General features: G+C 43.9%; 1 protein-coding gene across 2 annotated transcripts in view; it reads left to right on the top strand.

The window, feature by feature from the left end:
• Window positions 1–14280, top strand: part of SERGEF (secretion regulating guanine nucleotide exchange factor) — a 218745-nt gene that overhangs the window by 16020 nt on the left and 188445 nt on the right. For both annotated transcript variants that reach the window (XM_082660681.1, XM_082660682.1), the window contains exons 7-8: window positions 1820–1882; window positions 6091–6249. In XM_082660681.1, coding sequence (XP_082516807.1) covers window positions 1820–1882; window positions 6091–6249 — 222 coding nt within the window. The remainder of the gene's footprint in view (window positions 1–1819; window positions 1883–6090; window positions 6250–14280) is intronic.

The raw sequence follows: 14280 nt of genomic DNA, 5'->3' as shown, positions 1-14280 counted from the left end.
CTCTTAGAGAAGGAGAAGGGGCCACTGAACACAGGACAGTCTACTTCACATTGAAAGCATTTGTAATATAAACTCATACTTCCCAAACATCTTTCCTGCCTCACCAAGGTATTCACTGCTCCCTGGGCATGCGCTGTGTTCTTATTCCTCTGTGCCTGTGGGCAGACTGTTACCTCTTCCCAGGATGCCTTTTCCTTCCTCTTTCCCTTGGGAAAATCCTGATCATTTTTCAGGTCCTAGCTCAGCTACAGCTTTCTCAGGAAAGACTCTTCCTTCTTCTCACCTCCATTGCATTTTCTTTTTTTTTTTAAATAGATTTATTTATTTATGGCTGTGTTGGGTCTTCATTGCTGCGCGCAGGCTTTCTCTAGTTGCGGCGAGCAGGGGCTACTCTTCGTTGTGGTGCGCGGGCTTCTCATTGCAGTGGCCCCTCTTGTTGTGGAGCATGGGCTCTAGGCATGCGAGCTTCAGTAGTTGTGGCACGTGGGCTCAGTAGTTGTGGCTCATGGGCTCTAGAGCTCAGGCTCAGTAGTTGTGGCACACAGGCTTAGTAGCTCTGCGGCATGTGGGATCTTCCCCAGACCAGGGATCGAACCTGTGTCCCCTGCATTGGCAGGCAGATTCTTAACCACTGCGCCATCAGGGAAGTCCGCATTTTCTTTATGTGCATGGATAGCACAACTTATTGTATTCTTATGAGCTGTTTACATGTTTTCCCAAATGCCAAAGGTGATGAGCTTTTTAAGGGTAGGGATTATGTCTACTGTCTGTTTTAGCACAAGTTTTGTATCTAAAAGGAATCAGAAGTGTTTTTATTTTATTTGATTTAAATGACCTGGTTGGGATCTGCTTGGGGCACAGCTTAGATTCAGAGTTAACTTGGGGGAATTTTCTGATGAGATGTTAGAGGAGATATCAGCTTCCTGCCCTCAAAGTCTTTCATTTTTCATTGTCCCCTCTTCACCTCATTGCCATCTGTTCTGGAGCTGGAACCCTGGATGTCTTCTCCCGACCTGGCCACTAGGAGACCAGTGCTTCCTCTCTGGTGAAAGTGGCAGAAACATCTTTGTCCCTTTGTCATTCCACAGGATACTTGAAGGCATGAGGGGCATTTTATTAAGACACTAGTAAATTGAACAGAAGTGTAAGAAGAAAGAGTTACAGAATAAGACTCCCATTTCTCTGCATGCCAGACCAGGTGACCACAGCATGGAGCAGAGTTGATTAAGGTTTACACTGTTGTTGAAGGCAGTGTGTTTACGGGTGGAAAAGTGCTGGATTTGGATATGGGAGGCAAGTTCAAATTCTAGCTCTGCCTGTGTGTTGTTAGGAGGCCTGGGGTTGTGTTTCAGCGTCTGCATGTGATAGCAGCTGAATGTATGAGATGTCATTGCTTCTAGGCCCACTCCGTGGACAGAGCTAGGAAATATACATGTACACACACATTTATACATATGTACACCTATGTCTGTTTATCTCTAGTAGAAACCACAAGTCTACACTGACTTCAATTACAATGCAGTATCACATGGTCAATTCTAGCCTTTAACCTTTTCATATCTGTACCTTTCTTCTCCTTTCTGATAGTAAGAAATCTGACTCCTTTATCTTCAAAGTATTTATTTGTTCAACCTCCTGGATATAAGCAGTCTCCCTACCATGCCAGCCGTCTTCTTGGCCAGTGCCGCTGACTCAGACCTTCCTGCACTGGCTGAGAGTTTCTCTCCAGGTGCTGTGGTCACTGCCTATGGGCCTCCTGTGCCCAATTTGTTCTGTTACAAATGTGATTTCAAAAGAATTTTTTTTTTTTTTTTTGTAGGCCTAGAGAATTCTCAAGCAGTATGTGTTCTTGCTGGCTCAGACCACTCAGCTTCACTGACAGGTAGGTAACACGCCATTCAGAATTCTGGGTGTTTCTGCCTCAAGTGATGCTATTGGGGTACAGAGGGAAAACCATAGACTTTGGAGTCAGAATTCTGATGCCACCACTGGTATGATCTTAGGCAAGTCGTTTTACCTTCCTGAGACCATTTCCTCTTCTATAAAGTACTTTGTGGATAGTTTTGAGAATTACATATGATAATACAGGTAAAACACTCATGTGAAACAGAGGCTCACTTCCTTTCCTCTGAGTTTGTTTTCTTAGCTGTACAATAGGGATAAAAGTATCTTCCTTTAGGGTAATTGTGATTGTCACATCATATAACCAACAGTAAACTTATGTATAATATGTTGTTATCTTATCCACCTAATCTATTTTGATGTCTAATATAACTAAGCTCTCTAGCTGTCTATTTTCTCTAGCTGTTTAATCTCAGACTATCCTATTTTATCTACCTATATCTTTCTTCTCCATTTATCTGTCACCCTGTCTGCTCTCTCTATTTATCTACTCTATTTTATTTAACTATACATCTCTATTTTTATTTATCTTCCATCTTAGTGTCTTCCTATCTAACCCAAGTCTCCATCATCTCTAAGTCTAGTTGTGTATATGTTTCTGTAATCTAGTTTATATTTTTATGTTTTTCTCTAGTTGATCTCTCTATTCCATCTCTTTAATCTGTCTATCTAGTCTTTTTTCTCTCACACAGTGTGTATGTCTCTCTGTCTTGGCCATGTATCTGTCCATCCATCCATTTGACACACCCAGCCAATATCGTATAAACTTTCTAGAGATAATGCAGCATTTTCTTGAAAGTGAAGGTTATCCATCTCTCCTAATGGTTTTTTTCAAAGCCCAGATTGCCCTGACCCCTGCTGGTAGACTGGATACTCTAGCTCCGAGAGATTTATGTTGGTAAGACCTCTCACCCAGAGTTGAATGCATTACATTTTTTAAGCAAAGGGAAATGACTTTCATACACAGTGTTTCCCGTGTTTCATGTGGAAATTAAGATGTGTACACAGTATCTGTAAATTAATGGAGGCATGCATTCTTCAACATCAAATTTGTAATGCAGTCCAACTGAGGAGCTGTTACTGTTTCCAAAGCACAAGAGCCGTAATGTGAGATTTTAAATACTTAACAGATTCTGAACTACAGATAATTTGATATTTAATGAATTAAAAACAACTAACTAATGAAAGAACTAGCTGCTTTTAGCCTGTGTCTCATGTTAAGTAGATTTATAGATATGTTAAAAGAGTTGAGTTAAAATGAATGCCAGGGCTTCCCTGGTGGCTCAGTGGTTGGGAGTCCGCCTGCCAGTGCAGGGAACATGGGTTCGGGCCCTGGTCTGGGAAGATCCCACATGCTGCGGAGTGGCTGAGCCCGTGCGCCACAACTGCTGAGCCTGCGCTCTGGAGCCCATGAGCCACAGCTACTGAAGCCCGTGCGCCTGGAGCCCGTGCTTCGCGGCAGGAGAGGCCACCACAGTGAGAAGCCCGCTCGCCACAACTAGAGAGGACCCGCATGCGGCGACGAAGACCCAATGCAGCCAAAAATAAATAAATAAATAAATTTATTAAAAAAAAAAAAAAAGAATGCCAGCTCTAAGGGACTCCTCTCGGCATGTGGTCCCACCTCTCCTTTTATGGGGAGGGGGGCAGAGGGCCCCAGGACAAGAATTGACTAGTTCATCCCCCACAGTCCTCACTAGCATTGGAGGAAGGCATTCTTTTCTGAGTATAAGAACAGACTAAGAGAGGTTTCTTTTTTTTTTTTTTTTCGGCCATGCCACGCGGCATGTGGGATCTTCTCTGACCAGGGATCAAACCCATGCCCCCTGCGTTGGGAGCACGGAGTCTTAACCACTGGACCACCAGGGAAGTCCTGAGAGATTTCTACCCTGTTCTAATTCATTTGAAATGGTTGGTATTTTGTAAACCTAGAGATTCTTCTAGTTGCTTGCTAACATCGATTTCTTAAAAACTCTTGTAATCAGTAAAGCTATTTTTTATTTCATATGTGGAGCATTTTTACTATGGTGTTTTTAAAACATAGATGTTGGATTTTTTATTGTGATATAATTCATATATGAAATTCACTCCTTTAAATGTGCAGTTTAGTGATTTTTAAAGTATATTCACAAAGTGAATTGGTTTTGGATATTGTGAAAGTGAATTAAAAAGGGTCAAGATTAATATCCGTCTTTCCTGGTCTAGTTCAAGCTGTTACACATTGGATTTTGTTCAGTGTTCTTTAGACCTTCTCTCTGGAGTTGTAGATTATGTAACTATTTGACATTGCAGCAGAATTTAGTTTTGCCTGCTGATGCAACAGTGTAATGATCCGCATTACATTACTGTGGAAGACAGTTCGTCTTTGCAAAAAAGATGGTTTAGACTTACTAAGATAAATGAAGGCTTATTACAGACACAGGCTTATTGTCAGTGGTAAGCACTCCATTTAATGGGTTGAAGCTTTGCTGAGGGGTCCTCTGCCCTCTTGTAAAGGATCCTCATACTTCATACACCCTGGTGAGGTCCAGGGAGGTTGCCCTCTCTCTAGGCACGAAATATACCAAATTCGTTGTATAGCACTGCAGAATGTCAGTGCTGCAAGGTCACCTGGGTGACAAAAAGGCTCCACTGATTTATAGACCCTCAGGCTCTATGAAACAGAGACCCAGAATGTGAAGTGATGTGCCCCGTGTCAGAGTGATCCAGTAGCAGATTTGGGACTTGAAGCCTGAATCTTGGTCTAATATCCTTTAATGATACTGTTTGGCTTCTGATCAGTTTTGGAGAATACACCAGACTGCCTCAGGGCAAGCAATACTGTAAACCTTTACTGGGAGGTCACAGAATGCTGTGGAAGCAAAAAACCTGGCTTCTGGTCCCACTTGATCCCTCATTAGCTATGTGATCTTGAAAGTCACTTAACATCTCCGAGCCTTGGTTAATTTATCTTCTAGAAGAGTGCTGTCTAGGAGAAATACAATGTGAGCCGTATTGCAAAAAGTAAAAAGAAAAAGGTGAATTAATTTTAATAATTTATTTTACTTAACCCAGTATATCCAAAATATTATTTCAATATGTAATCAGTATGAAACTTATTAATGAGGCACACTCCTTTTGGGTTTTTTTTGCACTACGTCTTTACAATCCATTGTGCTTTGTTTGTCTTCAACATGTCTCATTTGGACTAGCCACATTTCAAGTGTTCAGTAGCCACATGTGTGTGCCATGTGCTTACTGTGCAGTGTAGAACCTTGGAATGTTAGGGTTGGGAAAGTGCTTAGAAATCATCCAAGGAGTCACAAACTGTAGATTTATAAGCCAAATTATGGTCTATGGCCCCATTTTGTTTGACTTCCAGTTAAACATTTGTTGAATGTGAATGCCTTTTGGACAAGCATGTGCCCTCTGGTTTGCTGCCGTCACCCACAAGTCTCTCCTGTTAACAGTGTCATCAGTTATATCGTCTGCCCTTCTTGACTAACCGCCCTCCCCTCCAGTCTTCAGCTGGTGAAACTAAGGCTTGGAGAGGAAGTGGTTTGTCCAAGGTCAGTAGCTAGTTAGCAGATCCAAGAATAGAAGCCAGAATCACTTGACTCTGAAATTGTTCTTTTTCTATTAAATCACAGTGTCAGTCAGTCACATTCCTGCTTATATCACAGGATTATTGTGAGGTTCAAATGAGCTTAAATGCTATGTGGATGTGATATGATAACATTATATTTTCTTCTGGACAGGGCATGTAGTGAAATCATCTTATGTTTATAAAGTTTAAGCTTTAAACAATTCATCTTTTAACCTGTTATTTAAAAAAGCGAATATATATTTTTCCTAACAAAAGGTAATGCAAGCGTTTATTTTAAAAATGTAGAAAATAGAGAAACATATGTCTTGCACATGGTAGATGTTGAACAAATATTTGGCTGAATGAATTAATGAAAAAATAAACTCACATTCCTATTCCTTGACAAACTGCTAAGACCATTTGGCCTTTTTTCCTATTTAAAAAAATCTTGTGTATAATTATGCTATACATGAATTTGGTATCTTGTTTTGCTCTATTCAACATTGTAGGATTAAGAGTAATACAACTTCTTTTAACCACTTTTTTTTTTTCAAACAGGTTATTTTCCATCATTTTGGACTAATGTTCCTTCACCTCTTTTGTCCCCCTTTTGTTTGTTTAAGATGCAGGAGAGCTGTTTGTTTGGGGAAGCAACAAGCATGGGCAACTGGCTTCCCATGCTGCTTTCCTTCCTGTGCCCCAGAAGATAGAAGCACATTGTTTTCAGAATGAAAAGATCGCTGCTGTCTGGAATGGGTGGACACACCTAGTTGCTCAGACAGGTGAGAGTGGCAGAGAGCTTGTGGTTGGGAGGAGCAGCTGGGGGACAGCTGTCTAAGTAGCTATGAATGCTTGGGATTAGGTAGTTTGGTTCTTACTGATGAAATGCTTTAAGGGTTGGGAAGGGAAGGACCTGGGATCTAGTTCTGCAATCAGCCAGATATATGGCTTTTCCTCTCTGGATCACAGGTTTACACGCAAAAAGGCAAAGCTGGCTTAGGTTAACTCCTTCTGGCCCTAAGAGTCCATGAGGTTTTGTGAAGGAACCCACTGCAACAAACATCACCTAGAAATTTGTCCAGGTGGTTGGGGAGTCTTTGCCTTGTCATAGCTAAAGGGATGACTGTATTTGCATTTTCACTTGAGTCTAAATTAAAGGTGTCAGAAACTATTAAGTTAAATATTTTAAGATGGAGGCAAAAGCATTACTTTGAGTCATAGCTGGCATGGTATTTTGATTTAAATTTTTATTAACCCTAACAAACTTTGTACATTGATTCAAGCATCCCACATATTCCTTCAGATGTTACCTTACCAGGCCATGCCATCCAGCTTTTGGCGTCTTTATCTTTTCTTGATAATATCTTCGTTGATTTCTCATCTTAGGGCAGTTCTCCTTGCCTGGTCTTCATATTCCTGACACTGTTCTCGGGGTTTGTTTTTTCATGGCCTCCCTTCTTCCCAGCCTTCCTAGAGCTCTTGCTGACTGACACAGTTTCCCAGACCAGCAGTTTGTAATTCTTAAGAACCATTATCGTGTCAAGGCCTTCTGAACTTCAGGGGTTCTCAGGAGTCCTCTTGCCTGCTCTTGGCCTGCTCGTTAGTGACACACAGATCTGTAGACTCTCAAATGCCTGGTGACTTAATCCAATACTTTTGTAGGTTTTCAGGTCAGCTTCAGTTATCCTGGGTAAGTCACACATACTACACGTTTGAACACATAGACTTATGAGTATTTATATCCATGGTGCTTTTAATTGGTTCTTAAAATTTTTTTTAAGATTGTTTTGGTACAGAGGCCTATATAACAAAGGTGTATAATAAACGTTCCATATTTACCGCTTCAGAGGATGCTCTAATGATGTCATTCATTTGGAGGAAAATCATGACTTTCCTCAAAGAAGTCCAGACTGCTTGAAGATTGGGACCATCGACAGAAATTTTTCTTAAAGAGACCCTGAGCATAATAGCCGCTTATTTGTATAATTGTTACTCTCTCTCTTCTCCTCCAGACAGTGAGCTCTGTGATAGGAGGCACGGTATTCATCTTGCTCACGTCTGTATCTCCAGTGCCTAGCAGAGAAAGTATTCTTTGCTTACATTAAACTGTTTCTAGTTAAAAGAGACTAAACATATTCAAATGCATAGGAGGCAGGGTAGACTGCGAGGATTTCTTCTTTCCTTGGACTCGCTGGTCCATGATCAGAAGGCTTCAGTTTGTCTCTCTGGATTCAAGAGTCCAACCAAATCGGTTCTTGTTTATTGTAAACCTTTTGAGCAGTGTTCTAAGCCTTGAAGAAACAGAAAAGATGTGGGCCGTGCCTTCCCACTGCAATGTGTGGACAGGCTTAAGTCTAAGAGTACAGAAACAGAAGACTTTATCATCCATCTGTCCATCATACAGATGGTGAGGATCTGTTTATGTACCATGCCTTGTACTAGATCCTAATCCTGCCCTCAGGGAGCCCACTGTCACTACGGGAGACAGACCTGTTATCAGATTTCAGTGCAGCAGTGGAGCTAAGTCAGTGTGCAGGAATGGCACAGACACTAGCAGTAGTCTGAGTCACTGGGTGTTAACAGGTAGGCGTTTCATGCTTAGTCAGTCTTCAAAGAATTGCAGTGCAGTAAAATACACTTACTACCAAACCATAGTGGGTTTAGTTGAGTCTGTCAGTAAATCCGTTAACTGGTTAGGCAGCTGACTAATGAAAGACATAAAGATGTTGCTGCTTTGATTCTAGCTTTGCAGCACTGTAACTCATGCTGATTTCCACGTCTGGGCCAACAGCCCAGCACTCAGAGTGGGAGGTTGGAACCTATGTCCCTGACACTGTCTGAGTCACCCCAGCTGCTCTGGGGCTCAGCTTCAGGTCTCCACCTCCACTTGAGAGCGTGATCTTTGGGTAATGTTTCAGCTGTTTGATTAACTTGTTAATTCAGATCTCTTGTTTATGCACTTTGTTATTTTCCCCTTTCTCCTGAGTCCAGAGTGGTTAAAAGCTGGGATGTTTGAGCGTCCTGGCTGTTGCGCTGAGTTTTGGGTAGAAGAGAGTCTCCTGCTGTTTGGTTCACCAGTTTTGCCCTCCTCCTAGTAGCTGTGGAAGCCTTTGCCCTGGCGCGGTGTCATTGAGAAGAAACAGCCAGGGCTTCCAGTTTAATCAGACCCAGTTGCTCATTTTAATGGGAACAAGATTTGCTCACAGGGTCAAATCAGCTCATTATTGGGCCAAGGAGTTATTTGACTCTAGTTGTTTTCATAAGCTCCAGTGGAGAATTGTTCCTGGGACCTACCTGCAGCCACATCAGCACAGAGGCTGCCCCCAGTCTCGTTCTGGAAGACATTAGGGGTGTATTATTGATTAAAAACAGCTTATGTGCAGTGACCATAGATCCGTCCAGTAAGGTGGGCTGGGCTGGGCTGGGTTAGGATGGAGACGGGGAGTAGACTGTGCTTTCTCCCTTCTCATAATCCCTACACCAACTTTGTTCCTTGGGGGACATTTGCAGTGTCTGGAGCCATATTTGGTTGTCACAACTGGGGGTGGGCGTGCTACTGGCATCTAGTTGGTAGAGGCCAGGGATGCTGCTAAATGTCCTACAATGCAAGGGCAGCCCCCCCCTGCCCGACACAGAAATACCCAGCCCCAAATGTTAGTGGTACCATGATCAAGAAATGCTGCCCAAGACTGCCATCCCCAGTGGTAGGTGCTTAGCGAGGGCAGTTCACATGATATCAAGATTACTTTAGTTCGTCTATGTGGGAATCTGGGATGCAGTCTCTGTCCTCCCTCTTCAGGAGTCTGGTGCCTACCTGCAGTGCTTGTGATGGAAAAATACTTTTCTCCATTAGAGGCACTTGGAAAGAGTCCAAGAGAACCTGTTCTAATCTGGGAAAGCTGGCAAGGTACCTGTGTCTCAGACTGGTGGAGCTGCATTCAAGAAACCTTTCCCAAGCTGCTTAATGTCCCCGATCATTGTTCTCGGGAGCTTCATGGGACTCCTGTGTGACTTTATCCAGGCTCGGTGACCTGCAGCTGTCTCCTCTGAGATTCATGAGTTCCTGGCCCAAAGTGCTTCTAGTGAGAACTGGGTGGTGGATCTGTGTGCCTTCTTAGCTGGGTGACCTTAGTTGAGTCACTTCACCTGTCTAGGCCTCAATTTCCTCCTCTCTCATGCAGGGTATTAAAACCTACCTCCATTCTACAGACAGCTGCTGTGAGTTTCAAATGAATGAATCTGTGTGAAAGATCCTAACTAACTGTAAAATGCTGTACATACCTGTATAGGGGGTGCCCATACTTGGGATGTGTGAGTACATTAAGGAGTTAGCAGTTGCTTTTAGAAAGGCTTCTATTTCGGCAGGGTCTGTGCAGGGCTTGAGACACACCAGCTTCTCCCCTCAGGGCTCATGAACTGGCCAGGTCTGACGGGCAAAGTTTCCTGAGGTCTTTCACTTACATGCAGCCAGCACGTAGCTCTTTTATATTATCAATATAAGATCATCATGGCCTTACAGGTAATATTTCCTGTTAAAATCTCTGATCACACTATTCTTCCTTCAATGGATTGTATACATACTACGAAACTGTATTCTTCCTACAAAATGGATTGTATACATCCACTTGCATTCTTATTTGTTTAATGTCTAGACTGTAAATTCCACGAGAGCAGTGTCTGTGTTGTTCACGGCTATATCCCCAGCACAGGCCCGGCACATAGTAGATGATTTGTAACTAATTGCTGAACGAATGAATAGATGGCAAGGTAGAGAGAAGCGTGGCTTTGAAGTCAGACAGGCCGAGGTGTGACTCAGCTCTGCCAGCCTCCTGATTGTGCCAGTTCCTCTCCATCACCACCGTGGTGCAGGCCACTGTCACCTTCTTGCTGGATCCTGCAGTGGCCTCTGCCTGGTGTCCTCAGCTTCCCACATCGCTCCCTCTCCCCCCAGTCTGTTCTCCATGCCTCAGTTGGAAGATCTTTTCAAACCCATGTGTCACATTCCAGTGGCTTCCCATTGCTCTTACAATAAAGACATAGTCCTTAGTGGTCACCAGGCACTGCGTGGTCTGCCCTCTGCCTGCCTTTCCAGCCCTGTTTCTAACTGAGCTAGCTCTTGATCTCTGGCTGACCTCTACTCTGGCCTTGGTACCTGGAATGGATCCTGGATTTCCCACTATAGTGCTTTTGCAGCTGATGTTCCCTCTATTTGCCACACTTACCCTGCTCTCCTTCTTCATTTTGACTTAGTTACGTCCTTTTTTTGTTTTCCCCTAGACCTCAACTTAGTCATCACCTCCTCAGGGAGGCCTTCCCTTGACATCCCTGACTCATCACTTTTCCCTTTTATCTCTTAGGGCACTACAGCCTCTCCTTTGTGCTATTTTCTTTTTTTAAAAATTAATTAATTATTTATTTTTGGCTGCCTTGGGTCTTCGTTGCTGCGCACGGGCTTTCTCTAGTCGCAGCGAGCAGGGGCTACTTTTTGTTGTGGTGCGTGGCCTTCTCATTGTGGTGGCTTCTCTTGTTGTGGAGCACAGGCTTTAGGTGCACAGGCTTCAGTAGTTGCGGCTCGCGGGCTCTAGAGCGCAGGCTCAGTAGTTGTGGCGCACAGGCTTAGTTGCTCTGCGGCACATGGGATCTTCCTGGACCAGGGCTCGAACCCATGTTCCCTGCATTGGCAGGCGGATTCTTTTTTTTTTAAACACATTACTACTTCTTTTTTTTTTTTTTAAATTTATTTTTGGCTGCGTTGGGTCTTAGTTGCCGAGTGGTCTTTCTCTAGTTGCGGTGAGTGGGAGCTACCTTTCATCGTGGTGTGCGGGCTTCTCATTGCGGTGCACGGGCTTCTCATTGCAGTGGCTTCTCTTGTTGCAGAGCACAGGCTCTAGGTGCTCAGACTCAGTAGTTGTGGCACGTGGGCTCTAGGGCTCACAGGCTTCAGTAGTTGTGGCGTGCAGGCTCAGTAGTTGTGGCACATGGACCTAGCTGCTCCGCGGCACATGGGATATTCCCGGACCAGGGATTGAACCCGTGTCCCCCTCACTGGCAGGCGAATTCCTAACCATTGCGCCACCAGGGAAGTCTCAACAGGTGGATTCTTCTTATTATTTTTTTTTTGCGGTATGTGGGCCTCTCACTGTTGTGGCCTCTCCCGTTGCGGAGCACAGGCTTTGGATGCGCAGGCTCAATGGCCATGGCTCACGGGCCCAGCCGCTCCACGGCATGTGGGATCTTCCCGGACCGGGGCACGAACCCGTGTCCCCTGGATCGGCAGGCGGACTCTCAACCACTGTGCCACCAGGGAAGCCCCAAGTGGATTCTTAACCACTGCACCACCAGGGAAGTCCTGCGCTATTTTCTACAGGGTTCTTTAACTAATTCCCATCCCACTAGACTGTAAGCTCCATCTGGGAAAGAGCCATGTCTGTTTTGCTCAGCATCGTGTCCTCTGTGCTTAGCAAAGTACTTGGCACATCCGAGGTAGGTACTCAGTGCATGCTGGACAAATGAATAAGCCTCATTTCTCTGAGCTTATTTCTTCGTTAGGAAAATGGGGAAATATTGCTGACCTTGGATGAGGATTAAATGAGATGGTGTATCAAAGCTTCCAGCTTCCAGCATCCAGCACAGGACAGGGCTCATGTCAGTTCAGTATACGGTGGCTTCCTCTGCCCTTTGAAACTCTGGAGCGATCAGGAGGTCAGATGTCCCATATCTTCTCTTTCCAGCAGAGGTCTCCGTAGGCCTGGATCTGAATGTCTCTGGATCAGTAACAGGTTGATTCAGGACTCTCCTGGCCAGTGCAGAAAGATCAATGCTTACAAATGCTAAGTGCTGGTTGCTGGTGATTTATTAGAATTTCAAGGGGAATGATTTACACATGATCCAAACCTTAACATGGGGTTGGTCAGAATGTTTACAGCCCGGTTGCCTTGGGGATGCTGGATGCTTTCCCTGGGCCACGCAGTATCGCAAAGTAGCCTTGTGGTCTCACAGAGGCTATGGATTGAAAAAGTGGGCCCCAATACAGAGTTCCTGACATTCTTCACTCTCTTCAGTGTCACCTTAAAAAGTCCTGAAGTCTTATAAGTTTTAGAGAATCAGAAATGGAAAGAGAAACTTCCTTACTTGGCAAATGAGAAAACTGAAGCAAAGAGGCAAGACAGTGCCTTTATGTCAGCATTGAGATCTCCCTGTGCTATGCGGCTGCTTCCCACTAGCTCTCTATTTTACGTTTGGTAGTGTATATATGTCCATGCCACTCTCTCACTTCGTCCCAGCTTACCCTTCCCCCTCCCCATGTCCTCAGGTCCATTCTCTACGTCTGCATCTTTATTCCTGTCCTGCCCCTAGGTTCTTCAGAACCATTTTTTTTTAGATTCCATGTATATGTGTTAGCATACGGTATTTGTTTTTCTCTTTCTGACTTACTTCACTCTGTATGACAGACTCTGGGTCCATCCACCTCACTACAAATAACTCAATTTCATTTCTTTTTATTAAGCCATTAATTTTTATACTAGAATCCTTAGAATGTCAGGAATGGATGAGAACTTAGAGCTCGTCTGGCCTGACCCCCTCAGCTTAGAGATGGAGAAACTGAGGACTGAAGAGGGGGAAGCACAGAGCGTGAGGGAAGGAGGGAGGACAAAACTCGGGTCTCATGGCCTCGGTCTAGTGCTCTTTCCGCCTTGTCACTTTCTCTCCAGAGATGAGGAGGAAATGTGGATGGCTTAACTGCTCACACCCAGCGACTTGAACCAGGAATAATAGTTCCTTCTGTATGTGAAATTCTGCTTCAAGAAAACACTAATTCTTACCTGAAACGTGTAGCCAGAGATTCCCTTAATGGAGTTGTGTGCGGAGTAGAAATTACGAGATGGTGCTCCAGGAGCGTGGGTCTGGAGGCCATCCCAGGATTCACAGAGGCAGCCACATTTCCATTTATGATAATACAATAGCAGCCATAGCTCTTGCGGACCACTTTCATCACTGTAAAGTGCTTTCATCTCCATTTTCTCATCTGAAGGTGGCAAGATGGGTGTTATTATCCTTGTTTTCCAGACAAGTCCCTAATTGGTTAACTGCACTGCCTTGGTTCACATAGTTGGGCAGAGTTAAAACTTCAACCTGGTCTTTTGTCCCCAAGCCTGCTACTCTGAGTCCAAGTAGTATGTATCTCAGAATGCTCTAACCCATGAACTAAACTTTTGCTTTTCAAAGAAACATTTTTTTCCAGCTTTTACCAGTGATTCTCCCAAGCAGTAAGGAAGAAAATTCCTAGTTATCCTTGATCCTTCAGAAGGTATCTGTGGAATGCTTACCTAGATACATATAGCACTATGCTACAGACTACAAGGAAACATAAAATCCAGAACTACCTTCAGGAAGTTTATAGTTGGATGAACAAAAGAAATATTTAGTCGAAGAATGAAAAAATATGGCAGAGCCAGAGGAGTGGCCTAGACTCTGAAGGCTCTAGGGTTTCAGGGGAAGGGGAAGTCAGTGTGGGAGAGGGTAGTCAGGAAAGGGTGTGAAATCCTTTGGGAAGGTCCCATTTTAATGGGTGGAGAGTTTGGGACTTGGTTCTGTTGCTTTCTTTGTCCTCTGGCAAGACACAGAACTCTCTGGTCCCCTTCTTCCCATCTGGACAATAGGAGGTTGTGGACATAATGATACCCAAAGGCCATTCCAGCTCTGAAATTTCATCCTATAAAAAAAAGTAAAACGGGCCTAAGGAAATTATTATGGGTGCATTGGGAGATTAAGTATAATACCATTCATTGCAGCCTAATTTATAATGACAAAAA

The sequence above is a fragment of the Grampus griseus genome, assembly GCF_964374135.1.
Source record: "Grampus griseus genome assembly, chromosome: 8".
Classification (NCBI taxonomy): domain Eukaryota; kingdom Metazoa; phylum Chordata; class Mammalia; order Artiodactyla; family Delphinidae; genus Grampus; species Grampus griseus.
This window is presented reverse-complemented; position numbering and strand designations above follow the sequence as displayed.